Source organism: Jaculus jaculus, chromosome 8 (assembly GCF_020740685.1).
Source record: "Jaculus jaculus isolate mJacJac1 chromosome 8, mJacJac1.mat.Y.cur, whole genome shotgun sequence".
Taxonomy (NCBI): Eukaryota; Metazoa; Chordata; class Mammalia; order Rodentia; family Dipodidae; genus Jaculus; species Jaculus jaculus.
The window spans coordinates 2,516,633-2,542,747 of NC_059109.1; the positions used below are offsets into that span (position 1 = coordinate 2,516,633).

The window sequence follows — 26,115 nt, forward strand, 5'->3', positions numbered from 1 at the left end:
TTGTAATCTCAGCGCTGGGAGGTGGAGACAGGCAGAGCCTGCAGCTCATGCCAACCAGCCTAGCTCAATTGGTGAGTTTAAGGCCAGTGAGAAATCTTGTCTTAAAAAGGTGGACAGCGCCAGGCGTGGTGGCGCACGTCTTTAATCCCAGCACTCGGGAAGCAGAGGTAGGAAGATCGCCTTGAATTCAAGGCTTCCCTGAGACTACATAGTGAATTCCAGGTCAGCCTGGGCTAGAGTGAAATACTACCTCAAAAACCCAAAAAATTTAAAAAAGGGTGGATATAGCTGGGCATGGTGGTGCACTTGGGAGGCAGAGGTAGGAGGATTACTATGCGTTTGAGGCCAGCCTGGGACTACAGAGTGAATTCCAGGTCAGCCTGGACTAGATAGAGTGAGACCCTACCTCAAAAAAAAAAAAAAAAAAAAAAAAAAAAACAGGGCTGGAAGGATGGCTTAGCTGTTAAGGCATTTGCCTGCAAAGCCAAAAGACCCAGGTTCAATTCCCCAGGACCCATGTTAGTCAGATGCAGTAGGGGGTGCACGTGTCTGGAGTTCATTTGCAGTGGCTGGAGGCCCTGGCGTGCACATTCTCACTCTCTCTGTCTCTTTCTCTGTCATGTTAGCACATGGGGCAGGGGAGATGGCTCAGGAGGTAAAGGCACTCTCCACCACACTTAGCTTTCTTTTTAATATATTTTAATTTTTTAATGTTTTTATTTTATTTGCAAGCAGATAGAGAGAATGAGAGTGGGGCACACCAGGACCTAGTGCTGCGGCTAACAAACTGTAGACACATGGACCACACTGTGCGTCTGGATTTACATGGGCACTGGGGAATTAAACCCAGGTTGTCAGGCTTTGCAGGCAAGTGTCCTTAACCGCCAAACAATCTCCCCAGCACCCCCTCCCTTTTTTTGGTGTTTAAAAAGAAATTGTTGGGCTGGAGAGATGGTTTAGTGGTTAAGGCACTTGCCTGAGAAGCCAAAGGACCCAAGTTCAATTCCCCAGGACCCACATAAGCCAGATGCACAAGGTGACCCATTCCTCTGGAGTTCATTTCCAGTGGCTAGAGGTCCTGGCTCACCCATTCTCATTGTCACCCCCTCACCCCACTGCCTCTTTCAAATAAATAAATAAATAATAAAATATTTTTTTAAAATTGTTGTTTTCAAGGTATAGTCTCATTCTAGCCCAGGCAGACTGACCTGGAACTCACTCTGTAGCCCCAGGATGTTCAAGGCACCTTTCTTTCTTTCTTTTTTAAGTGTTTTGAGACAGACAGTCTTGCTATGTAGCCCAGGCTGACCCCAGACCAATGGTGGTCCTCCTGGATCTACCTCCCAAGTGGTAGAATTACAGTTCTGTGCCACCATGTCCAGCTTGACTTATATTTTTAAGAGGTTCACAAGTTTAAAAACTCCCAAGGTTAAACGTCCAACCTTTAAGAGAATTTGAAGATCTCTCTACATTGATATTCCAAACTCAGGCCCTATAACTGGCTTTTGGTAAACTACAGCTCTTGGGCTCAGAGCGAACCCCAGAAAGTCCCAAGGTCCCCTCCCAGCAAAGATGCTGTGCCCTCCCTCGGCTCTCATTCGTATCCAAGCCCCCCAGCTCCCTCCCTTCCCCACTTCCACTGGGATGCCTACTCCAAGACCCAACGTGGAGGGCATGCAGGGCACTTACCATCCCCACCCCAATTCCCCAACGAAGCCCTTCACCTCCATCCAAATCCCAGCTCAACCCCCAACTCCCAGAAGGAACTCCATGGTGCGGGAAGGGAGGGTCCAGGGTGGCAGGTGAGAGGGGGAAGGTGTGGGAAGGGCGGCCAGGGCCCAGGGTGGCAGGCGAGAGGGGGAAGATGCGGGATCAGGCAGCGGGGAGCCGAGGCAGCCATGACTCCAGAGCAGCCAGAGAGGCGAAGGGGAGCAGGCAGGAAACAGTGCCACAGACAGGGGTGTTTGAAGTCGTGGGACGTAAAACAAAGGGACACACATTTGGAAGCGAGAATGATGCCAGGGCCAAGAAAAATTAACCACGGCCAAGAAGGCTAGAAAACAAACTAGACAAACAGGAAGTGGTGAGAGAGGCAGGAAGCAGGCAGGAAGAAAAGATCCAGGAAGTGGACCTTCAACAATAACATGGCTTCCCCAGAGGAGAACGGGAGGCAGGAGCAAGTAGGAGTGACTCCCGCAGGGACTGGACAGAGGAGGCCTGCAGAAAGACAGCACCAGGGTGGACACACATGGCCTGGGAGACTGCCACAAGACAGCGCGGAAAACTAGAATCCGAACACAGATCATAGCACCTTTGGGTCCACCTTGACCCGGTCACCAGGGTGGACACCCCAGGTCAAGAAGGACAGGAAGGGACAGGTAAGAAGTGCCCTGTGGGGCAGAAAGGGCCAGCATTGGACCCTTCAGCACCCAGATGGACAAGAAAATGTTCTGACAAATAAACGAAATGACCAAGACACTGAAACTGGACACCAGTTGCTTTACTGGCGAAAAGCTTTATGGAATCCATCTTGACTTAGACAGGAAGAGGCAGAGAAAGGAAGTAACCACACAACCAAAAGGAAATCCAAGTGCCACGGGCAGAAGAAGCCACAAGGAGGCACAGCGTCAGACACTTGGCACGACGGGACGTCTTACAGAAACAAAAAGTGGAAGCCAGCGGGGAGTAGCTCCCAGCCCACCAAGACAAAGCGACTCAGGCGCCCCTCACTTACGGCTCCCAGGTGGGCTGTCTCTGCAGAGAGGGCTGGGCCAAGCTCGGTCTCCTCGCCATAGGCCTCCCCATAGTCAGGGGTGTAAGCGTAGAACCCTGCCGGGGGGTCCGCGCCACCCTCCCCATACTCCGCTGCCCGGAACCTGTCGGCTGTGGGGGCGACCTGGAGGCCTGTCTGCTCCTTCCCGACGACAGGGAGGAAGGGGGCGTAGAAGGGGTCATTAGGGCTGAGCAGAGAATTCCCCTGGGCCCCAGGGTTTGACATTTTCTAGCCCAAAGGATCCCAAGGGTCACTGGGACAAGACTTTTTCTCCTCCAAAAGAAATGACCATCAACCATCCAGAAAATGGACCTGGGGGATAACAAGAAGGGTGGCCGGAGGGCTGGACACAGAGTGCACAATGCATGGACATAATGATAGATAAGGAGTCCAGGGAATGACCAAAGGAAGCTGTGATGGTGTCGGACAGAAAATGGGTCCTGGAAGCAGAGCTGACACAGAAAGCCCGCCCACTTGACCCAACACGGGGACAAGGCTCTGTAACTGAAATAATGAAGGAGACATGGATGCCAAAAGAAACAGCAACAGCTACACGTAGACGTAGACGAGAGACCAAAGATACAAGCGACCGGAGGCAGAAGGAAGACCGTCAGTAGACGTGACAAAGAGCCCTCCGGCCAGGGAGGGGCCAGTTCCAGACCGAGGGAGCCTGCAACTGGGATGAGGCTGGGCAGAGTTACCTCCTCAGGGAGTGGCCAGGGGCTTGGCTCCAGGACTCCTTCTTCTTCGCCTGGGGTGGGGTCCTAACCCCAGCGGGAAAGGGAGAGGAGTGGGAAGATGAGAGTTAGCGGGAGGAAGAGCGAAGCAGCGGGGTGGCTGGGCCCACGGAGTCTGGACTGGGTGGGGAGGAGATCTCAGATCTTGCAGCCCCAGTGGGGGGACAGTGTGAGGAGAGTCGATCTCCAAGTCTAGAGGTTGGGGGCAGAGATCTGGATGCCCCGCTCTACCTGCCGGTAACCGCTGCCTCTGGTCCTGGGGGGGGCCCGGGCAGTGGGGGGAGCTGCCCTCCGAGCTGGGCTTCGGGAGGGGGGAGACTGGCCGCGGGCTGGACCAGAGCCCCCCGTTGGAGAGGGCCTTCGGGCTGCCGAGGGGGGTGCCTGCCTGCCTGCTGACCTCTTGGCAGGTGGGTTAGACTTTCGGGGAGGGGTCCGACGCCCCCTAGGGGAAGGGGGAGCCCTGTGGTTGGGGCTCTGAGGACGCTGCAGGGAGAGACACAGAGGAGGGGAGGTAAGTAAGTAACCTCCGTCCATCATCTAAGTCTGTGATGTCTGTCCCAGAACTGGGGGTGGGGGGTCAGCACGGGAGATGTGGGTAAGGGGTGCTGGCAGGAAGGGTTCCCTCAAGTTTACCTGATAGTCAGGGGTCGTCCCTGGAGTCATCACGTCATAATAGGGGGGCTCGTAGTCATAGTAGAGCGCCTCAGTGGGCTGGGATTGGGGGGCGGGGCGGGGATAAGAAGGGACAGGACGTTGGAGGAGGGCGGGGCGGAGAGAGGGTGAGGGAGTCGGGATACCGGGAGTGTGGAGTTGGGGAATGAGAGGTGAGGACAAGGAGAGGTTAGGAGGGAGCGAGGAAGGAAAGGGAGAGAGATAGGAAAAGGGAGTGGGTTCCCCATGGGGACAGAAGCAAACATGATTAAGAGATTGGCCCTCCAGTCTTTGTACCACTGACCCCAGACCATATCTATCATGCAACCACACAGCCCCTCCCACATCACCCCCCACACACAACTACATCCCCAGTACACATGGATGGCCAAACACCACCCACCTCTGCTCCCTCTGCCTCTCTCCTTCTTGGTCTGACCCTTTCAGCTTCTTCCTCTGGATCCTGTCTCCCTGACTGTGCTCCCTACCTCTCTCCCCAGAGCCCCCCCCTCACCAGCCCTCTCCCAATCTCTTAATTCCAGAAAGGGATGGGAAACCCAAGGACATAGGAAGACTGGCTGAGGAGGAGACACAAGCAGGCTCGCAGCTCCCAGCCAGGGAGCATCATGAGGATTCTTTTTTTTTTCCTTTTTATTTTAAATTAAAATAAAAAGGTTGATGACTGAAGACTGGGAGAAGGGCATGACGGAGACTGAGGGGTATGGCTGGGGAGGAGAATTAAGAAAAGGATGATTGGAACCCAGACTGGGGTGGAAGGCTCTGGAACTCTGGGAAAATAGCCAGGGAGAAGCCTAGGTGCCTGCCCCAGTGGAGTGGGCTGCAGGGTCGCTTTCCATTTCCTCACCTGTTGCTGGGGCTCCTGGCTCTGCGGCTTGTGGAGTCTTGACGGCTGCTGCCTGGGAGACCTCTGGGCTCGGTGAGGCTGATGGTTCTGAGGTCTGTCCTTTTGAGCCCCCTCACATTCCAGATCTTTCTGTTCACAAGATTCATAAGCAGCTTGGACGCCTGGGACAATGAGAAGCTCCTGAACATCGCCCTGCACAGATATGAGGAAGGACAGTCATGGAGAGAAGTGCACAGCCACTGGCGGGGGTGGGGTCCCCGTTGCAGGGGAAGGGAAGGGGCCGGTCCCGAGGAAAAGCCGTGCCATGGGAGAAGGTCCTGTCAGCCTTCCACAGCACAGCTCTTCAGTCCTCAAACGATCTCTTCAACCGGGCGTGGTGGCACATGCTTTTAATCCCACACTTGGGAGGCAGTGATAGGAGGATCACCATGAGTTCAAGGCCACTACATAGTGAATTTCAGGTCAGCCTGGGCTAGAGAGATGGCTTAGTAGTTAAGGACCCAGGTTCGATTACCTAGGACCCATGTAAGCCAGATGCACTAGATGGCACATGCGTCTGGAGTTCTTTGCAACCGCTGGAGGTTCTGGTACGCCCGTTCTCGCTCCCTCCTTCCCTCTTCCTCTCTCTACCTTTCTCTCAAATAAATAAAAACAAATTATATATAAGTATTTTTTAAAAGGATCTTGAGGCTAGGGAGATGGTTCAGCAGTTAAAGGTGCTTGCTTGCAAAGTACTGATGGCCCAGGTTCAACTCCCCAGATGCACAAAGTGGTGCATGTGTCTGGAGTTGGTTTACAGTGACAAGAAATTCTGGTGTGCCCATACTCACTCACTCTATCTCAAATAAATAAATATATATTTTTAAAAAAGAAAAATAAAGAGCTGGAGAGATGACTTAGCAGTTAAGCCCTTGCCTGTGAAGCCTAAGGACCCCAGTTGGAGGCTCGATTCCCCAGGACCCACGTTAGCCAGATGCACAAGGGGGCACACCTGGCTGGAGTTCCTTTGCAGTGGCTGAAGGCCCTGGGGTACCCATTCTCTCCCTCCCTCCCTCCCTTTCTCTCTCTCTCTCTCTCTCTCTCTCTCTCTCTGTCACTCTCAAATAAATAAATAAAAATGAACAAGTAAAAAGGAAAAGAGGGCTGGAGAAAGCTTAGCAGTTAATGCACTTGCCTGCAAAGCCAAAGGACTCAGGTTCAATTCCCTAAGACCTACATAAATCAGATAGATACACGAGTTCATCTGCAGTGGCTGGAAGCCTTGGCACATCTATTCTATCTACCTCTTTCTCTCTCTCTCTCTCTCTCATAAATAAATAAAAATATATTTCTATTTTTTTCTATTTTATTTTTATTTATTATGTGAGGGGGAGAGAGGGTGCACCAAGGCCTCCAGCTGCGGCAAATGAACTCCAGACGCATGTGCCACCTTGCGCATCTGGCTTACATGGGTCCTGGGAGTTGAACCTGGGTCGTTTGGCTTTACAGGCAAATGCCTTAACCACTAAGCCATCTCTCCAGCCCCGCAATAAAAATATTTTAAAAAGAAAAAGAATAAGGTTTCAAAGAGGAACTTGGGGAGAGGGAGAGCATTACCATGGGATATTGTTTACAATCATGGAAGTTGTTAATAAAAAATAAATAAATTTAAAAAAAAAGAAAAAGAAAGAGCCAGGCATGATTGTACATGCCTTTAAGGCCAGCACTGGGGAGTGGGGGCTGAGGTAGAAAGATTGCCGCAAGTTCAAGGCCAGCCTGAGACTACAAGTTCCAGGTCCTGGGTTACAGTGAGACCCTGCCCTGAAAAACCAAAAAGAAGAAGGAAGTAAGGGAGGTTGGAAGGGAGGGAAGAAAGAAGGAAGGAAGGATCTTAGATTTTGTTTTAGTTATTTATTTATTGAGGCAGGATCTGATTCTAGCCCAGGCTGGCCTCAAACTCACAGTGATCCTATCTCAGCCTTGCAAATCGCCATGCCCAGCTTGGGACAAGGATCTTTATGCCCATATTTCAGACACATTCTGAATATTTCAAAAGGATGGTGACCAGCCCAAAGCCATTCAGAGTGGAAGAACCAGGCCTTCCCACTTTAACCTCAGCACGTGTTGCCTCTTCCCTGTCCCTTGTGGTCATGTATGAGCCTTGCCCCAAAGGCTTCTGGACCCAGAGACCCAGCCTCAGCGACCTCAGCTTACAAGGGCACTGAGGGACTGGAGACTTCACTCAGAGGTTAAGGCACCTGCCTCCAGGCCTCTAGGAATGAGGGGGGAAGCCTTCTGAATTCCAGGGGTGGTTACTGGAGCCCACACATGGCCCTACATGTATTTGGGGGATACTATTTCTTCTCCAGGGCCAAACTGACAGCCACTTGGGGTGAAGAAGACCTTACATTATTCTGCTGTGCTTCTCTTTATCACCAGGTAGTCAGAAAATGTCAACTGAGCAGGCATGGGAGTACACGCCTTTAATCCCAGCACCCGGGAGGCAGAGGTAGGAGGATCATGTGAGTTCGAGGCCACCCTGAGACTACATAGGGAATTCCAGGTCAGCCTTTTTTTTTTTTTGGTTTTTCGAGGTAGGGTCTCACTCTAGCTCAGGCTGACCAGGAATTCCCTATGTAGTCTCAAGGTGACTCAAACTCATGCAATCCTCCTACCTCTGCCTCCCGGATGCTGGGATTAAAGGCGTGAGCCAACACACCCAGCTTCTTCCTCCCCCACTCTTTTTCTCTTTTTTTTGTTTTTTTTCTTTTTCTTTTCTTTGTTTTTTTGTTTTTTATTTATTTTTTTTTTCCCCACTCTTTTTTCTGAGGAAGGGTCTCACTCTGGTCCAGGCTGACTTGGAATTCACTATGTATTGTCAGGCTGGCCTCAAACTCACAGCGATCCTCCTACTTCTGCCTTCCAAATGCTGAGATTAAAGGCGTGCACCACTGTGCCCATCTCCAGGGCCAGTTTTCTTTGTGGAGCACTAGAGGCCCACTGATTTGCATAACTGATTTGCATAGACCTTCTGTAATGACATATCCGCCATTCAGTCTTTACCTGCCCACCTATCAATTTTCCCATGCCAACCTGCTCACTGACTCCGTCACTCACTTTCTCAAGCACTCACCCTTCTTCTCCCTGCTTAACTGCCCCTCCTTCGAACTGTCCTCCACGCTCAGACTCTTCAACGTTCAATCCATCTGTGCACTCATTCCCTCACCCACCCACCCCATGACCCCTGCCTACAAGGTTGCAAAAGCTTCAGGTCGCTCTTGTGCTTCTCTACCCGCCGCCTACCCCTCCCCGTCCAGCTACTCCTCGACCCACGTGCTGACTCCCCTCCTGGCTGTGCACCAGTGTGCCCCTCTACTGTGCTGCTCACTCAACTATCTGCCAGTCCACTGACTCATTCATTCATTCACCATCCACAGCCATTCTCACTGTCATGCATTTGAGCCCCTATTTATCCACCTCTCCACCTTCTGTATTCATCCATTTACCCAGGCATGTGCCACCACACCTTTAGTCCCAGAAAGTTTAAGAAATAAAAATTGGGGGGCTGGAGGGATGGCTGAGCAGTTAAGGTGTTTGCCTGCAAAGCCAAAGGACAAAGGTTCGATTCCCCAGGACCCACGTTAGCCAGATGCACAAGGTGGCACATGCATATGGAATTTTTTTGCAGTGGCCAGAAGCCCTGGCACGCCCATTCTCTCTCTCTATCCCTCTTTCTCTCTGTCAAATAAATAAATATTTAAAAAAAAAATAAAGGCCAGGCATGTTGGCACACACTTTTTTTTAAAATATTTTTTGCTCATTTTTATTTATTTATTTGAGAGTGACAGAGAGGGAGGGACAGAGACAGATAGAGAGAGAATGGGCACGCCAGAGCTTCCAGCCACTGCAAATGAACTCCAGACACATACGCCCCCTTGTGCATCTGGCTAACGTAGGTCTTGAGGAATCAAGCCTCGAACCGGGGTCCTTAAGCTTCACAGGCAAGCACTTAACTGCTAAGCCATCTCTCCAGCCCTGGCACACGCTTTTAATCACAGCACTCGGGAGGCAGAGGTAGGAGGATCGCTGTGAGTTTGAGGCCACCCTGAGACTAACTACATAGTGAATTCCAGGTCAGCCTGAGCTAGAGTGAAACCTCGAAAAACAAACAAACAAAAATTGAAAAAGGAAATTAGCCCTGGAAATAGAGAATGGAAATAAAAGTTCATGAGAGCAAAAATGAAGGCCTACAAAACAGGAAGGTGGCATTCTGGAGCAGGAACCAGAACCACTGCCTTCCCAGGTCACTGTATTTACCTCGAAGACTTCTTCATCCAGGACACGGGCTCCAAAGGTCACCACCCCACGGGTGTCCAACACTGGACGAGCACTTCGGGGAAGGGGCCGGGTCACTCGCTTCTTGCAGTCCACAATTAGGGTGACAGATTGGCCCTTCACAGCCACAGCCACACGATGCCACCTGGTCATGGGAGGGAGTCACGTGACTACTGAAAAGGGGAAGTCAGCAGGAACAGGAAGCAGCTGATGGCAGCACTGATGCTAATGATGATATTAAGAGTCACAAGAGGGCTGGAGGGATGGCTTAGTGATTAAAGCATTTGTCTAAGGACCCAGGGTCGATTCCCCAGGACCCACATAAGCCAGATGCACAAGTGGGCACATGCGAATGGAGTTCCTTTTGCAGTGGCTGGAGGCCCTGGCATGCCCATTCTCGCCCTCTCTCTCTCTCTGCTTCTTCTTTTTTTTTTTTTTTTTTTTGTTTGGTTTTTCGAGGTAGGGTCTCACACTAGTCCAGGCTGACCTGGAATTCACTCTGTCATCTCAGGGTAGCCTTGAACCCACAGTGATCCTCCTACCTCTGCCTCCCTGGCTATAAATAAATAAATAAAATATTTTTTAAAAGAACAGTCATAAGAGCTACTACTCCTTGAGGGTTTACCTCACGCAGGGACCATCTTCCCACTGAGGTGTCATGATTCTGCTATCTCTGTCTTACAGATAGAGAAACTGAGGCTCAAAAAAAATTATGTGGGGAGCCAGGCATGGTGACCCACGCCTTTAATCCCGGCACTTAGGAGGCAGAGGAAGGATTGCTGAGTTTGAGGCCAGCTTGAGACTACATAGTGTATTCCAGGTCAGCTTGGACTAAAGTGAGACTCTAACTCAAAAAAAAATTATGGGGGTGAGGGGCTGGGCATGGTGGTACATGCTTCTAATCCCATCACTTGGGAGTCAGAGGTAGGAGGTCACTGTGGGTTTGAGGCCAGGCTTGGACTACAGAGTGAATTCCAGGTCAGCTTGGGCTACAAGTGAGACCCTACCTTGAAAAATAAAACAAAATTATGTGGAGCTGGGGAGACGGCTCAGTAGTTAAAGACCCTTGCTTGCAAAGCCTGCTGGCCAGGTTCTATTCCCTATTATCCATGTAAAACCAGAGCACAAAGCGCTACATGCACGTGGAGCTCATTTGTGATGGCAAGAGACCCTGGCGTTCCCATTACCACTCAATTCTCTCTCTCCATGCTTGCAAAACAATGAATAAAAAGTCAAGTAACCTGCCAAGGTACCCCGAGTACCACAGACAGCAAGGACCCAGAGTTTAAAGCCCAAACTAGAACTGACTGAAGTCTAGGCAGAGGGCAGGTGTTGTGCAGACAAAAGGGCCAACGGGGCTCCGTGGTTTAGGGAATGAGGGCTCTGAGGTGCCTTCTCCTGACAGTGTGGGCCAGGCAGGCCAAAAGGACGAACTGACTTACTTGCCATCTGCTAGGCTGAGACCTCTGAAGACTGGCTGAGCCGGGGGTTGAGGCCGACCAGTCTGGTCCTCATACAGGAAGCGGACAGGTCGGCCAAGCTCCAGGCCCAGCTGTTGGACACCCTGGGCACTGTACAAAGTCAAGAGGGGAGCTTGGAGGCCTGGGCGCGTCCGGATAACAGTCAGCAGAGAGAAATCTTTGGGAAAACCTCCTGGTACAGAAGAGAGAGAGACAGAAGACGTGAGATCCCAAGCCCACCCCACCACTGCCCCCACCTTTCTATCTCATCACCTATACCTGGGAAGAGCTGGCGGGTGGGTGCACTGAGCTGGGCAGGTCTTGATACTCTATAGGCTGTATCTGCTGGACAGACACCTCGCGCCTTCCGGACGCCATCAGGGAGGCTGGGGAACCTCAGTGCCCTTAGCACATCCACAGAGGGTGCACCTGGGAGAGTCAGTGAGGGTCAGGGGACAGAACATGACCCCAGGAGCAAGATGATCTGCCCTGTGCATTCTCCTAAAAGGGTCTGTACGGATGGGAAGCACCAGAGCCTTGTCGGCGGGGCGGGGTGGGGGGAGCCTTGGCCTGACTTGCAACCCCATGCCCTGTCTCACCTGCCTCCCAGCACCTGTCGCTCCAGCTCACTCCATCATTCCGTCATTACAGCCAGGTGTTAAGGGCTCTCACTCCCACACATCTCTGCCCCTCTGTTCTCCTGTATGTACATGTCTGTCTTCCTCCATCTCCCTCCCACCCTGCCAGTCCTTTGCTTCCCCTGTCTGTCTCCCTCTACCCGCGCTCCCTTTCCACATCTCCCGGTCCCGGTTTTCTGGCATCTGTTCTGTCTCCAGCACAAACAACATCTGGGCAATAGATCACTGATCATCCTGGGCATGGGAGGGATGGGGCCACCGGGGAGAGCCGAGAGGCAGCTGCATGGAGGGGGCTTCAGCTCCTGCAGAGCCTGACTTGGGGAGGAGGGTGGGAACAAGTCTGTTTGAGCCGAGGAAGAAGATACAAGCACAAGCCAGCTAGGAGTGTTGTGTCCCCCAACCCTGGTTTGGAAAATGGGCTTGGGGATGGGGTGAGAGCTGAATCTGCCACGCAGAGCAGGAGCCGGCCCAGGGCCCAGAGCCACACATCTGTAGATCCCATCAGGGATCTTGCCCAAAATCTGGGCAAGCTCCCCACACCTGGGACTCCAGCCTTGCCTGCTTCCCCCACCACCTAGATCCAAGATTCAAGGCACAGGCCGGTAGGCAGGTCTCCCCAGACCTCAGCCTCTAGGGTACAAACTCCTGGAAAGCAAAGGTCTCCCTCCTCTCTTCTGGCTTGCTTCCCTGTGGACATGCTCCTCTCATCAGCTGCTCCACGCTGGGGAGCTCCCAAGGAGAGTTCCAGCAAACCACTTGTGGAAGTGTGGGGCAGGGCAGAGGCCAGGCCAGTGAGGAGAGCAGAGCTGGGTGGGGTGGGTGAGGTGGGGCGGGCAGGAGAGAAAAGGCCCTTTGAGTCCAGGAGCTGGGAAACCGCGGCCTTCCCCCGCCCCGGCCAAGCCTGGCCCCGAGTGTGACAGCTCCACAAACACTGACACACAAGGGCGGCTTTGAGAGCCCAAGGTGAGCAAAAGAGACACAGACACCCGGCCAAGGAGACCAAGCGGGCCCCCACCCTGACCCAAGCCCACGGAGGACAGTTCCATCCTGTACTCCACTGCCCACAGGCCCACCCACCTCCAGCCACATACTTGCCCCACTGTCTCAGGCCAATAGCACCCCATCACCCCTGCCCTCACCCTCAGGGCCCCCAAATGTCCCATCCTCCAATCTCCGGAATTCCACAGTAACCCATCTCCCTGGAGTCCCTCCTCCACTCAATCAGCACCCAAAATAATGGAGTCATTTTAGTCTCCCCTGCCGCCATGCAAGGGGTAGCTCTTCCCTAAGACTCCTAGACTCTGTACTGCCATCTTCTGCCAGTTTTCTGGTCTTTCTGTAATCTAATCTATACACTTTATGTTGCCACTCTGCCCATTTCTCTCCAGAGCAGAGAAATGAATAGCGATTGACCCTCTCTTCCCCTACACCATTTCCAGGAGTTAGGCTGGCTCCAGCCAGCAGAGGACCCAGTCTGCCCAAGATTCTGCTCCGACATCAGATTCCCTTTCCTAGGAACCTTTTCCTTCTGGGGTGGGGTGGGGGGCAAAAAGGGAAAGATCAGGGCTGTGGACACCGGGGTCCCAGGGGAGTTGGCTGGCCAGAGGGGGAGGAGGAGGGCAGGAATGCAAAGAGTTGGCTCTGGCCTCAGACACCTGATCCCGGCCTGTCCAGCAGCCGTCCTGTTGGCAGGCAGCCCCAATGCTCCCTAGAGCCAGCCGCGTGGCAGCATCCAGGGCACCGAGAGGGGGCGGGGGACCCAGACTGGACCCAGTGGACCAGATAGTGAGGCATCCCTTCTTCCCTGGCTTACTAGGCTCACCTCTGCCCCACGGATGTTCACCCCTCATCCATCACCCCTGGTACCTACTGCCCAGGTATTAGCAAAGCCTGGACCAGACTGACAGTGGTCACCCTCCCCTCGTTTCAAAGACCTAAACGAAGCATGCAGAGTACTCTGGGCTCTCTCTGGTGGTCTTCACCCTGTTGGCGTTGCCTGTGCTCTTCCAGTCATTGCAAAGAGGGAGAAAGCCCTCTAATGGCTCCAAGGAACCCAAATGTCTTGCCCTGCAACCTAAACCCAGGACGCTCCAAATCCCCTGCGGAGATTCAGCAGCTCCCGTCCCAGGCGGTCCCCTCCCCACGGATGCTTCCAGCTCCGCTGACTCCGACGCCCAGGCGGGACTCCTCTTACCTGCCCAGCCCGGGGCAGCGGTCAGCCCCAGCACCAGAGGTAGGAGCAGAAGGAGACGGTGGCAGCTGCTGCACCGCTCCATGGCTGGGCGATCAGAATGCCAGGTCCCGGGGACCCAGGCACGCCCTGGGGCTGCCAGGAGTCAACGGGCAGGCCGAGAGCCTCGGATCCAGGGATGCAGCAGAAGCTGTCCCGCGCCAGCGGCCTTCAGCAGCCCAGCTCCATGCAGCGAGGTGCCGTCGAGGCTCGGGCGCTGCTCCCTCCTCGGTGGCCGCCGCTCCTGTGTGTCCCCGGCCACCCCGGCAGCTCAGAGCCCCCACTTCGCCCCCGCCCCCTGGCCCGGCCCCCGCCTCCAGCCGCCCGCCCACCGCACCGAGGCGAAACCCCACCCCCTCCACCTGGGCAGGGGGGCATGGGGCGAGACCCCTCCCTCTCTCCTTCGCTGACCTCGACCAGCGCTCCTCAGCCCCGTCTGGGGCTGGGTGGCCAGTAGGCACCCTGAGTCTTTTTGGGGTACACGGGGCATCTTCTCTAGCCCTTTTCTAGGACTCATTGGCCCAATCCTGGGCACCCTGGTTCCCACCCCCTTCGGGGACCAGAGCCCCCCGGCAGACCTGGGAGGGAGTCCAGGCACCGAGGGACGAGAGAGGCGGGCCTCGGCTGCCGCCCCCACGCCCACCCGTAATCAGGTCTCCATAATTACCCCCGGCCCCGCCCCGTGTAATTACAGAGCGGCCCGGGGCGCGTATTTATAGACCGGCTATAGATAGTGACCGGCGGAGGGGGTGCGGGGGCGCCGTGCGGGGCGGAGGGAGGCCAGAGGCCGGGGCGCACCGGCCAATCGGGGCCGAGGAGTCAGAGATGGGGGGCTAGGGGAGAGCGCAGTGGAAAGGGACCCAGGGGGCGCGAGGAGGGGCGGTCGCGCCGCGGAAGGGGCTGGGAAGCCGGGTCACTCGGGGACGTGGCCGCGTCCAGGAGGGCAAGGCCGGGAGAGGCCGCAGCGTCCGCCGCCCGGCGAGCCCCATGGGCGGGCACGGCGCCGGGTCTGCTCGGAGCCCGGGGCGCGGCCGGGGACGAGGCCGGAGCATGCGAGGCGCCGCCGCCCGCTGGCGCTGCGAGCGCACCGGCGAACAAGGCGCCTTTGAGAAGCAGCCGCCCTCCCCTCCTCCTGGGGCGGCCCGGCCCAGCCTGGCACACCCGCTTCCCCCTCCCCGACAAAGCGAGCCTTGTGTCCCCCATCCTGCGCCGCCTCTGCAGCCCCAGGGAACCTCGGGTCCTGGCGACCCAGGGAACACGTCCGGGGCTCCCCAGCGGGTACCCCAATACCAGGAAGATGCCACAGTCCGCACGCGCCCATAGTCACCCCAGTCCAGAAAACAACTACTTTAACTGGAAAGCGATTTTATGTGCGAGTGAGAGGGGAAAGGCCCCAAGGAGATGCAGGGTAAAAACCATGCAGCCCGACACACCTCCAGTGAGCGGCCACCCCACCCACCAGTTCTCAGGCTCGGTCCCTGTCCCCAGCCTGTGTGTCCAGGGTTGGGGGAAAACTGTGGAAGGAAGAACCTGCATAAACTGTCATCACAGCCCAGGCCCCTTCCCCAAGTTAGACACGGGGTTAGGAAGGGCGGGAAGGCAGCAACTGGAGGAGCCCAGGGACAGGCCACCTGTGGTGCTCCATGCCCACATACCACCTCCACCACTGCATTTCTTAGTCAACCTGGGGACACACAGTACTTCTCTTGAGTCTGACTGCAATTCTCTGTCCTCACAGGAAATTAAAAATAGTAGACCCATTCCTCCATCTCCATCAGTCCCTTCACCACCAACCATCCCTTTTCTTTTTCAGTCTGACTGTGGGAGGTGATAGGTAAAAGGGGACTCTGAACAGGAGACTGTGATCGGTTCCCCTCTGCCAGATTTAGGAGGAAGGACTGTGAGAGCCCTACTTCCATGTCCCTCAGTTTGGGGGGCCTGCCCCCCGACACCCCTCTCTGGGGTGCTCAGTTCCCATTCTTCAGATGGGAGTGAAGCAAGACGAGGTGCAGCATCCTGGAGGCAGGGCCAGTGCTTTGTGCAGGGGAGGGCGAGGGGTAAGAAATCACCCCAATCAACAAGTTCTGAGACCCAAGGCCACTGGAGGTAGACATCTAATCCTCACAGGGATCTGGGGTCCTCTCTGACTTGGGAGATCAGAACCCTGCGCAGGTCTGGCAGATCCCCTTGGAGGCCATGGCTCTGCTCCACAGCTCTGGCTGGGCCCTCGGCCCCTCCACCGTGCCCCAGGTTCCAGGCACGCCTCAAGTGTGGGTGTGGGTTCAGGCCAGCTGGTGGGGAGCCTCAAGCATCTCCATGAGGAAGGTGTCGATGGGGGTGTCACCAATGAGCTTGAAGAAAAACAGGTGCTCCAGACACTTAAGGCCGATGGACCGGAGGGCAGGAAGCCGCAGCAGCAGCTTGGCAAACCTGAGGTGGGGGTAGGAGTGGGTGAGGGCCAGCAGCACCCAGGCCATGAACACTCCTCGGCCTCCCACCCCAGTCATGGGGGCCACAGCTCCGAAGCCCCTCTCACCGTCCTTGCTGCTCTGGGTACTTCTGCTTGCAGTAAGTCTCCAGTGATGCGTACACCTTCTCCCGTAAGACTTCCACCTCACCAGGATTGGACAGGCCCTTGGCATCTGGGACAAGGAAGAGGAAAGGGCAGGAAGGCACATCAAATCAGGTGAGTCCCTCAAGAGGCCCTGTAAGTCCACCCCAACCCGACTTGCCCTTCACCAGATGTCTGCCAAGGCAAGCAGAGGCCACTGGCGTTGTGCGACGAGGCCAGAAGGGAAACAGTCAGTGGGAAGGTTCTTAACAGGGAGATATCCAGGTAGAGGGTCTTATTGAGGGGACAGTTGGGTAAGGAGGAGTCTCCAGAGAAGTGGAGGGGTTGCCTTGATCATGCAGCTGGTAATCCTCTTACCTGGATTAAACAGAATGATTGCCCGCAGGCAGCCAAGCTCTGTCTTGTCCATCCTCATGTCTCGCATTTTGGACACTAGCTCTGTCAGCACCCTGGAGAGGGACCTGCAGGTCACTCAAAGGTCACAGCTCAGCCAGCCTTGGACACGGACCAGCCTATAGCCTCACCCCTTCTACCTACAGGCCAGCCCAGCCAAGGGCCACTGACCGATCAAAGATGGCTCCCACGCCTGCGGAATGGGCTGAGTTTCGATGCACATGAAGGCCTGTGGCTAAGAGGATGCCGTCTCGGACATCAATGGACCGGTGGGAGAAGGAGGCAATGAGCAGCTCATTCCAGCCTGGGGCGGATGGGGGGAGAGTCAGGGGCCAGAGACCCGGCCGAGGGGTCAGAGCACAAAGAGGAGGGGGTAAGGTCAGCAACCTTGGCTTCCTGAGCACATAGCAGAAAGCCACTGGGGTCACTGAAGGGCATCACATCACAAAGGGGTCAAAAGTTCAAAAGTCAAGAGGTCCAAGGGATTCAAGGTCACTGACCTGCCCGCAGCAATATGACCTGGTCATCCAGAGGTAAGGAGGAGAAGTGTGGGATCCGCTTTGCCCACTCAACAAGGGTAAACAGCTGCTTGTCAGCCGCCTGACAGATATTGGTCACGGGGTCATTTGGCTGCAGGGGACAGAGGACGGTATGGAGGTGTACTGTAAGAGGCATCCCACGCTCCCTCTTTATCCATAACCTGCCTCCAAGCCCCATCCAAAGGAACCCAGTGCTCAGCCTTCTTTCCCAGCATTCCAGCAACCAGCACTGATGTGGGACTCGCCAGTGGGGACGGTGGAGGAAGCTCACACACCCACCTCAGACCCTGAGGCTTTGTTTGGTGGTGCTTTCAGGGCAGGCAGTGTGAGGAGGGTTTTGGGGGGAAAGGTAGGAAGGAGACAGAGCAAACATGGACACCCCCACAGCCTCATTACAAGAGAAAGGGGTGACCCCATCACTCACACTGCTGCCGCTACCCCCGGTGCCCCCAGGACCGTCAACGCCCTGGTCACTCTTCTGCTCCACAGCAAGCTCCGCCTCCAGGATCCTGTCCACTGGCATCTCCTCGGGCGATCCCCCAGTCCCCTCCCCATCCCCATCCTTGTCCTTGCCCCGCTGCCGCTCTTCTTGCACCGCTGTGGAGAAAGAAAAAATGGAAAGTCAGCAAGCCAGTCATGAGGGGTTCTGAAGTATTCTGGTGCCTTCTCAGGTCTGTGTCTGTGAGATACAGCAACTGGGAAAATCACTAAAAACAGTAGACTGGGACAGTATGGAAGCAAGAGGTTCTAAAGGAGCAGGCGAGGGACAGCTCAGTGCAGAGCTCTTGCCTAGCATGCACAAGGCCCTAGGTTCTAACCCAGCACCACAAATAAACAAGTAAGTAAATGAACAGAAGCAGGTCAAGAAGGGAGTAAATAAGAGGAGAAAGGAATTAGGAAAGAAGTTAGATTTAAGGGAAGGGCCTATGTGCTAAGAAACATCCCAAACATGTTTTAACATGTACTCAACCCTGTAAGCTACTATTCATACATTTAAAGATGAGGAACTTGGAGCTAAGAGGTTAACTAGCAAAGCCAGGCATGATGGTACATGCCTTTAATCCCAGAACTCAGAAGGGTGAGGTATGAGGACTGCCATGAGTTTGAAGCCAGCCTAAGCTAGAGAGTGAGTTCTAAATCAGCCTGGGCTAGAGTGAGATACTGTCTCAAAAAAGAGGCTGGAGAGATGACTGAGCAATTAAGGCGCTTGCCCACAAAGCCTAATGACCCAGGTTCAATTCCCCAGTACCCACAGAAATCCAGATACACAAGGTGACACATGTGTCCAGAATTCATTTGCAATGGATGGAGGCCCTGGCATGCCCATTCCCTCTCTCTATCTGCCTCTTTCTCTGGAGAGATGGCTTAGGGGTTAAGACATTTGTCTGTAAAGCCAAAGAGACAGGTTTGATTACCCAGGACCCATGTAAGCCAGCTGCACAAGATTAAGTGTATGCATCTGGAGTTCCTCTGCTGGCTGGAGGCTCTAGCATACCCATTCTCCCTTCCTCCCTTCCTTCCTCTTTCTTTCTGTCAATCTGTCTGACTGACTGCCTGCCTGCTGGCCTCTTTCTCTCAATTAAATTCATAAAATTTAAAAATAAATAAATAAAACACAAGAGATTAACTAGCTTGCCTAGGTTCTCTGGGGACCAGAGAAGAAACATAGGGCCAGAGAAAAGAGGGCTGCCTGACTGGAAGAGAGGAGAGTGAGCCCATATGCACAAACCTACCCTGTCAGGACAGAAACTCAGGAGACCAGAGCAGGGTATGGGGAGGAAAGCGAAATCAAGCATTGCCCCCTGGAGGAGAAAGTCTGCATGGACATGGGCTGTGGGCTCCTAGAGTCCCCCCCCCCCCCCCCCCCCCCCCCCCCGACATACCTCCCCCCAGCTCTCCCAAGATGATAAAAAGGGTCTGTGGGCCTGACACGCCTTTAATCCCAGCACTCAGTCGGCAGAGGTAGGAGGATCGCGTGAGTTTGAGGCCACCCTGAGACTACATAGTGAATTCCAGGTCAGCCTGAGCTACAGTGAGACCCTACCTCGGGGGAAGAAGAAGAAGGGTCTGTGGACTGGCTGGGGCAGATCCTTACCCTCCCTCTTCATGCCAGTGGCCAGGCACTTCTGATAGCGACAGTACTGACAGCGGTTCCGTTGGCGCTTGTCCACTGTGCAGTCTTTGTTGTCCCGACATGAGTAGGTCAGGTCCTTCCTGATGGTGCGCTTGAAGAAGCCCTTGCAGCCCTCACAGCTGTACACCCCATAGTGTTTGCCTGCAAGGGGACGGAATGGCAGCAAGAAAGGTGCGTGGAGACCTCATCACCACTCAGTCTCTTGCCAACCTCATCCCATCATCAAATCAGTCAAAATCCTAGTGAGTCTCCTCACAGATCAGAAACTGAACTAGCCCCCTTCCTTCTCACCACCCCCACTGCACCTCGCAGAACCGCAGGCACCTAGGCTCCCACGGGCCTCCTGACCAACCCCAGGAGCCCATGGGAATCCCGCAGGTGTGGCACACAGCTCAAACTCTTCCTCCCCGCATGCCTGCACTGAGCCTCATACCTGAGCTTCGGTCCCCGCAGATGGCACAAAGCCGTTTGCCAGCCCCAGGGCCACCCGGAGGGGGTGGACAGTGCAGGCCCCGGACCCCTAAGACTGGTGGCTTCACATCTTCAGGGGGACCAGACCCACCTCCAGGGAGCGACACTGTTGAGTTAATCTGGGATGGGGGGGGAATGGAAGTCACAGGGAAAGTCACTGAGAAGTGAGAAGTCACAGCAGCCATTCCGACCACTAGGCAGGTCACCGCAATACCCATCCCAGGGGGCACTGGAGACACTACAGTCTGCATAAAGGCCTCTCTGGAGCACACGCCCAAACAGAACAGCTACCCACAGTTCTACAGTTGTGCAACACAGCAGCCTGAAGGGCATCTGTCTTCTCAAAGGACATATGGGACCAAAAGGGCAAAAAGTCACCAAGAGATGAAAAGAACATTGGGAATATTAGATTTTGGTGGTTTTTTTTTTTTAAATAGGATTAGGGAGGAAGCATGCACTAAAAGACCATTTGCCTCAGGAAGGACAAGGGGTCCTACAAGGACCAGGGAAGGACCCGAAGGTCAGTGGGCAGAGAAAGTTCACAAAAGGGTGGGGGATGCGGTGACAAGTAGAAAACAAGGAAATGGAAGCGCAGAGGTAACAAATAGGTCACAACCTCTCACCTGGGGGCTGCTGACAGGCCCGGAGAATCCTGGGGGAGCCGGAGGAGGCAGGCCAGGGGACCCCATGGAAGAACTGATGACTGGGAAGGGAGAGCCCAATGGAGGGGGTGGCATGGGGGGTGGAGGTGCTGAAGGAGGGAGAGGGGGACCAGGAGGAGATGGAGGAGGGACCCCCTGGGAAAGGGAACTTGGGGAAGAGCTGTCTGGGCTTCGGGAATCTTGAGGGAGAGGAACATACAGAGGCAGACAGACAGAGACAAAAAGAGAAGAAAATGAGCCTCTTGAGCTCCCTAATTTCCCCCCCACACACACTGTGCCTTGACCCACCACACCCTCGGCCAGCACCCCCAAGTTCAAAAATACAACTCCCGACAGCGGCGAGAGGAGGCAGTGGGAGAGAGGGGGAGAGGAGAATTCCCAAGCGAGGCGTGTGCATGAATACTAGGTCATCCCGAGCCGCCCGGCCTCGTGGGGTGGACCAGTCGGGTCAGTGCCCCCTGCACGGCCAGCGGAAACAGCCGGGCGGAAGGGACGCCCCCCCCACGAGCGCAAGCCCCGCAAAGACCCGCAGGGCGATCGTGTCCTTCCCACGCCCGAGACCTCGGCGGCGGGCGGCCCCCCGCGCCCCGGTCCGCCCCGCCCCGCCCCGGCCTGCCCGCCCGCCCGCCCCGGGGACGGCGCGTGTTTACAAACAAGGGGGCGGAGGCCGGGGCGGGGGTCCGGCACGCGGTCACTGGCTGCCCGGCGCTCCGCGGGGACACTCACCCCGCCCGCTGTCGCCCATCCCGTCCCGTCCAGCCTCCCCCGGCTCCGGCTCCGGGGTTTGATGCTCTCCGGCCGCCGCCGCCGCCGCCGCAGGGCCGAGCCAGGGCCGCCGCCGCCGCCACCGGGCCGCGAGCCCACAATGCATCTCTCCGCTCACCCCCACCGGCCCACACTGCCCCGCGGCGTGCGGCGGCGGGAGGAAGGGCGGGCGGGCGGCCCACGACATGACGCCGCGGCCCGGGCGTGCGGACGGCCACGGGCCGAGCGGGAGACGGCGTGAGCGCGAGGGCGCCCCCGAGGACCGGGGAGACGAGTGGAAAGCAATAAAAGCCGACAAGGCTCTGGCCCGGCTCGCGTCGCATTTAAGCGCTTCGGTCGGCTCCGTACCAGAATGACAGCGCCGCCGTGGCAGCCATGTTTGTACAGACGGGAAGTCTCGAAGCTCGTTCCCGCCCCCTCGCCCTCGCCCTCGCCCTCGCCCTCGCCCTCGCCGGGGTGCAAACGGAGGAGGCGGCGTCCCCGCGCCCGTCCGCCCGTCCGCCGGCGCGCCTCGCCCGCGCGCCCTCAGATGACCCCCGCGCCTGCGCCTGCGCGCCCGCGCCGGCCCCGGGGCGCCGCCATGTTGGTAAAGGGAGTGGAGGCGCAGGGCGACCGGAACTTCGTGATCTCGCGGGAACGAGAAGCGTGACTGCCACGTCCGAGCGCCCCGCGAGCGGAGAGGGTCCGGAGCCGGTGAGAATCTCCTGCTCTCCCTTTACTGTCTTTTCCAGGTGTTTCTTGTTTTTTCCCCCAGCTAATGGATCATAGAGACGAGGGCACCAGGGAGTCGGTAGAGTGACCGATCTAAGGCTAGAGCGGTGTCGGAGGGGGGGCAGCATCCGGGAAGGGGGTTCAAGACAAAGAGAACGAATCGGGGAACAACTTTGAGCGGTGCCAGACCGATGGTGGGGAGCAGCCCATAGAGGTGGACAAGGGGCACCAGTGAAGTACAGTGAACCCCTGTGGAGATAGAGCTAAGTGTCAAGTGGAGTCATTGTCTCTTTCCCTCTGGTCAGCGTGATGGCCAAGGGCCTGCGGGCCCCCCACTGGGTGGCTGTGGGGCTGCTGACCTGGGCGGCCTTGGGGCGACTGGTGGCCGGACACGAAAGTCATGGTGACCCGCACAAGGATGTGGAAGAGGACTTCCATGGCCACAGCCACAGGCACTCACACGAGGATTTCCACCATGGACACAGCCATGCCCATGGCCATGGGCACACTCACGAAAGCATCTGGCATGGGCACGGCCACGACCATGGCCATAGCCATGGCCACTCTCATGATAACCACCACAGAGGACACGGACATGACCGTGAACACAGCCACAAGGTCCCTAAGGAGATGGAGCCTCCAAGCATCAAGCATCACCTGGACACTGTCACCCTCTGGGCCTATGTGAGTCCCCAGGGGGTGGGGGAGAGAGGGACTGGTTGTAGAAAGACGCCTCACTTACTTCCCGCCTCTCCTTTACCAGGCATTGGGGGCCACAGTGCTGATTTCTGCAGCTCCATTCTTCGTTCTCTTCCTCATCCCAGTGGAGTCAAACTCCCCTAGACATCGCTCTCTGCTCCAGATTCTGCTCAGTTTTGCTTCTGGGGGTCTCCTGGGTGATGCCTTTCTGCACCTCATCCCCCATGCTCTGGGTAAAGAAGCTCTGAACGCTATTCTTGGCTTGGCCTGATTTATTATTTTTCAAAAAATATATATTTTTATTTAGTTGTTTATTTGAGAGACAGAGAGAGAAAGAGGCAGATATATAGAGTCTGGGTGCTCCCGAGCCTCTAGCCGCTGCAAACAAACTCCAGATGCATGAGCCTACCTTGTGCATCTGGCTTTGTGTGGGTCCTGGGGAATCAAACCTAGGTCCTTTTTGCTTTGCAGGCAAGCACCTTAACAGCTAAGCCATCTCCAGCCCCCTGTTTTATTCTTTAAGATACAAACGGGGATCATTCTTCTTTGTGATCTCTGACCTAACAGTGTTTCCCAAATATACATCCCTTGAGTCAGGCATTCCCTCACTTAACTTTCCCCTCCTTCCTGCAGAACCTCATTCTCATCACACAGTGGAGCAACCAGGACATGGACACTCCCACAGCGGTGAGGAAGAGGAGATGGGTTTAAAGGTTGGGATGTTGGGACACAGCTACCTCCTCCAGTTCACTTCCTCCACTTGAGGAGGAATCCGGGATCCGCATTTCCTCTAATGCCTCCATCCACAGGCCATGGCCCTATTCTGTCTGTGGGGCTGTGGGTTCTCAGTGGAATTGTCGCCTTCCTTGTGGTGGAGAAATTTGTGAGGCATGTGAAAGGAGGACATGGTCACAGTCACGGACCTGGAGATGGTCACGCACATGGACGACAAGGTGAGCCACATTGCTGGGGAAGCAGCCAACATTGCCTGCCTCAGACACGCTCCTGGCTTTCCAGTGGAGTAGGTTTTCCTTTGCGGATATGTCAGATCTCTGTTCTGCATGCTGACCAGCTCCTGTCATCTCTCAGAGCATCCTTCAAATGAGAAGCACAGCTCAGAAGAAGAAAAGGAAGCAGGAGGTTTGCGAAAGAGAAGAGGAGGGAGCACAGGGCCCAAGGATGGGCCAGTGAGACCTCAGAACACTGAAGAAGAAAAAACAGGTTCAGGTAAGGGACAAGTTTGGTGATAATTTGGGCAAGGGTTATCACGCAGACCGTGTGCAGTGAGTAATGCCAGAAATTGGGGAACCCTGGAGGGGACACGTGTAATGTGGTGCCTGCCAGTGGGGGCCAGGTGGGAGGTTAGCCAGGACCTGGGCTGGTAGTGATGGATGTCTCTGATCATCTTATCCTCCTGTCTGCCTAAGATCTGCGTGTGTCTGGGTACCTGAATCTGGCTGCTGACTTGGCACACAACTTCACAGATGGTCTAGCCATCGGTGCTTCCTTTCGAGGGGGCCGAGGGCTGGGGATCCTCACCACAATGACTGTCCTGCTGCATGAAGTGCCTCATGAGGTTGGGGACTTTGCCATCTTGGTCCAGTCTGGCTGCAGCAAAAAACAGGTTGGTGCTGGTGCTGACAACATGTCGCAGGTTCCAAACAAGGTGCGCAGCCATCCTTTAGATACGAGGGGAAGTGGGAGCTTCCTTTTTCCTGGAGCTCATGGTGTCTTGTACTGTGAAAGGATGGTGTAAGATTTTTCAAGAATTGTCTATTCGCTGGGCGTGGTGGTGCACGCCTTTAATCCCAGCACTCGGGAGACACTTAGGAGGATCATGGTGAGTTCAAGACCACCCTGAGACTCCCATAGTGAATTCCAGGTCAGCCTTAGCTAGAGTGAAACCCTACCTTGGAGAAAAAAAAAAAAAAGAATCATCTATTCTACAAATGCTACTGCCCCCCCTTTTTTCTGTTTGTTTGGTTTTGTTGTTGTTTGTTTGTTTGTTTTTTGTGGTTTTTTTTGTTGTTGTTGTTTTGTTTTTTTGAAGCAGGGTCTCACTCTAGCGTAGGCTCACCTGGAATTCACTGTGTAGTCTCAGGGTGGCCTCAAACTCACAGCCATCCTCCTACCTCTGCCTCCTGAGTGCTGGGATTAAAGGTGTGCACCACCATGCCTGGCTGCTCCCCGCCCCCCCTTTTTTTTTTTTTACCTGGCTTTTTAGTTTCCAAAAGACATGGACCTTAAGCTTGTACAGCTAAACCCCCAGCAGCAACATCCAAGCCACTGATTATCCTTATTTTCTTGGTTCGGTTTGGTTTTCTTTTTGTGTGTGTGTGTGGTTTTTCGAGGTAGGGTCTCACACTAGCCAAGGCTGACCTGTAATTCACTATGTATTCTCAGGGTGGCCTCAAACTCTCGACAATCCTCCTACCTCTGCCTCCTGAGAGCTGGGATTGAAGATGTGTGCCACCACCCCCAGCTTTGGTTTGGTTTTCTGAGGTTGGGTCTTGCTCTAGCTCAGGCTAACCTGGAATTCACTATATGGTCTCAGGCCGGCCTGGAACTCACAGCAATCCACCTGCCTTCACCTCCCAAGTGCTGAGATTAAAGGTGTGCGCCACCATGCCAGGCACCATCATCTTTAGCAGTTTGTCAGTGCCTCTCTCTTTTCTGCCCACCAGGCAATGCGTCTACAACTACTGACAGCAGTTGGAGCACTGGCAGGCACAGCCTGTGCCCTCCTCACTGAAGGCGGGGCAATGGGCAGTGAAGTTTCAGGCCCTGGCTGGGTTCTGCCCTTCACCGCAGGTGGTTTTATCTATGTAGCAACCGTGTCTGTGTTGCCAGAGCTGCTGAGGGAGGCGGCCCCGCTGCAGTCGCTCCTGGAGGTGCTGGGGCTGCTAGGGGGTGTCTTCATGATGGTGCTGATTGCCCACCTTGAGTGAGGGAGGGATAAGCTGCCCCAGAGCTCCACCCCTGACTCCAGGTAAGGAGTCTGTGGTGGTTGGGGACCTGGCCAGGGAAACCTGCCAGAGGCTGGAGTTTTAGCCTAGCACAATAATGACTTTGGCATTAGGGCCTTCAGGGTTTGGCAGTCATACAGAGAATGAGAGGCCAGAGGGACCAAAGTGTTGGACAGTGCCCAACCCTATTGTTGCTTTGGAGGGTTAAATGGGTCTATGAAGAAGGGCTGGGGTGACGCCTGGTGGCCCCTGCCCTACTTGTTCTTTGAGGACCAAGCTGCCATAAAAGGGTTCTCCAAGACCTATCACCCTCTCTCCTGGGAGAAGACCTGGACAGAGGGGGTGCCAGGAGGAGTTAGGGATCAACACCCATCAATCGTGTGTCCTGATTTGAGAATGGGGGTGGGAGAGGGTTAGTTGGTAAATCTCATGGCCTGATCTTGTACTCATTTTATATCACTGTTTGAATCGAGGAGGGAGCAATGACTGGGAATAAAGTCCTTAGATCTTCTGCCTCATACTCCGTCTTTGTCAT

At 55.2% G+C, this 26,115-nt stretch overlaps 3 protein-coding genes across 14 annotated transcripts in view; 1 reads left to right on the forward strand and 2 right to left on the reverse strand.

Annotated features, from left to right (window-relative positions):
- The window catches only part of Col11a2 (collagen type XI alpha 2 chain), a 33,449-nt gene extending 19,570 nt beyond the window's left edge, over nucleotides 1-13,879 (reverse strand). The window contains exons 1-9 of one of the 10 annotated variants that reach the window (XM_045157774.1): nucleotides 13,633-13,879; nucleotides 11,080-11,229; nucleotides 10,783-10,993; nucleotides 9,323-9,485; nucleotides 5,027-5,218; nucleotides 4,144-4,221; nucleotides 3,742-3,993; nucleotides 3,475-3,537; nucleotides 2,735-2,914 (exon numbers count right to left, since the gene is read on the reverse strand). In XM_045157774.1, coding sequence (XP_045013709.1) covers nucleotides 2,735-2,914; nucleotides 3,475-3,537; nucleotides 3,742-3,993; nucleotides 4,144-4,221; nucleotides 5,027-5,218; nucleotides 9,323-9,485; nucleotides 10,783-10,993; nucleotides 11,080-11,229; nucleotides 13,633-13,714 — 1,371 coding nt within the window. In that variant the 5' untranslated portion in view covers nucleotides 13,715-13,879. The remainder of the gene's footprint in view (nucleotides 1-2,734; nucleotides 2,915-3,474; nucleotides 3,538-3,741; nucleotides 3,994-4,143; nucleotides 4,222-5,026; nucleotides 5,219-9,322; nucleotides 9,486-10,782; nucleotides 10,994-11,079; nucleotides 11,230-13,632) is intronic. The other 9 variants (XM_045157775.1, XM_045157778.1, XM_045157776.1 and 6 more) reach the window with 9 other exon arrangements.
- A 1,137-nt stretch (nucleotides 13,880-15,016) lies between these two features.
- Nucleotides 15,017-21,391, reverse strand: Rxrb (retinoid X receptor beta). 2 transcript variants are annotated; one of them, XM_045157305.1, is made up of 10 exons: nucleotides 21,166-21,391; nucleotides 20,401-20,618; nucleotides 19,740-19,896; nucleotides 19,268-19,447; nucleotides 17,597-17,769; nucleotides 17,134-17,263; nucleotides 16,805-16,937; nucleotides 16,598-16,689; nucleotides 16,205-16,310; nucleotides 15,017-16,098 (listed from the first exon to the last, which is right to left on the reverse strand). In XM_045157305.1, exons 1-10 carry the CDS (start codon nucleotides 21,389-21,391, stop codon nucleotides 15,951-15,953), a joined length of 1,563 nt encoding a protein of 520 aa, XP_045013240.1. In that variant the 3' UTR covers nucleotides 15,017-15,950. The 2 variants fall into 2 exon arrangements, with proteins under 2 accessions (XP_045013240.1, XP_045013239.1); XM_045157304.1 differs by having other exon boundaries at nucleotides 16,598-16,701.
- A 378-nt stretch (nucleotides 21,392-21,769) lies between these two features.
- Slc39a7 (solute carrier family 39 member 7) lies at nucleotides 21,770-26,098 on the forward strand. Of its 2 annotated transcripts, XM_004649587.2 has the most exons (8): nucleotides 21,770-21,897; nucleotides 22,221-22,599; nucleotides 22,679-22,847; nucleotides 23,248-23,301; nucleotides 23,424-23,567; nucleotides 23,704-23,841; nucleotides 24,042-24,238; nucleotides 25,299-26,098. In XM_004649587.2, the coding sequence occupies exons 2-8, from the start codon at nucleotides 22,225-22,227 to the stop codon at nucleotides 25,560-25,562; spliced, it is 1,341 nt and encodes a 446-aa protein (XP_004649644.2). In that variant the 5' UTR covers nucleotides 21,770-21,897; nucleotides 22,221-22,224; the 3' UTR covers nucleotides 25,563-26,098. The 2 variants fall into 2 exon arrangements, with proteins under 2 accessions (XP_004649644.2, XP_012803327.2); XM_012947873.2 differs by lacking the exon at nucleotides 21,770-21,897 and having other exon boundaries at nucleotides 22,316-22,367; nucleotides 22,695-22,847.
- The last annotated feature ends 17 nt before the right edge of the window (nucleotides 26,099-26,115 follow it).

Bases quoted from the DNA above. Each gene is read 5' to 3' on its own strand.
- Rxrb (XM_045157304.1), bottom strand. From the start codon at position 21,391: ATGTCGTGGGCCGCCCGCCCGCCCTTCCTCCCGCCGCCGCACGCCGCG. The intron at 16,702-16,804 runs GTCAGTGGCCCT...AGTGACCTGCAG, and splicing joins GTGGGAGCCATCTTTGATCG to GTCCCTCTCCAGGGTGCTGA. The intron at 16,311-16,597 runs GTAAGAGGATTA...TCCTTGTCCCAG, and splicing joins AATCATTCTGTTTAATCCAG to ATGCCAAGGGCCTGTCCAAT.
- Slc39a7 (XM_004649587.2), top strand. From the start codon at position 22,225: ATGGCCAAGGGCCTGCGGGCCCCCCACTGGGTGGCTGTGGGGCTGCTG. The intron at 22,848-23,247 runs GTAAAGAAGCTC...TCCTTCCTGCAG, and splicing joins CCTCATCCCCCATGCTCTGG to AACCTCATTCTCATCACACA. The intron at 23,842-24,041 runs GTAAGGGACAAG...TGTCTGCCTAAG, and splicing joins AGAAGAAAAAACAGGTTCAG to ATCTGCGTGTGTCTGGGTAC.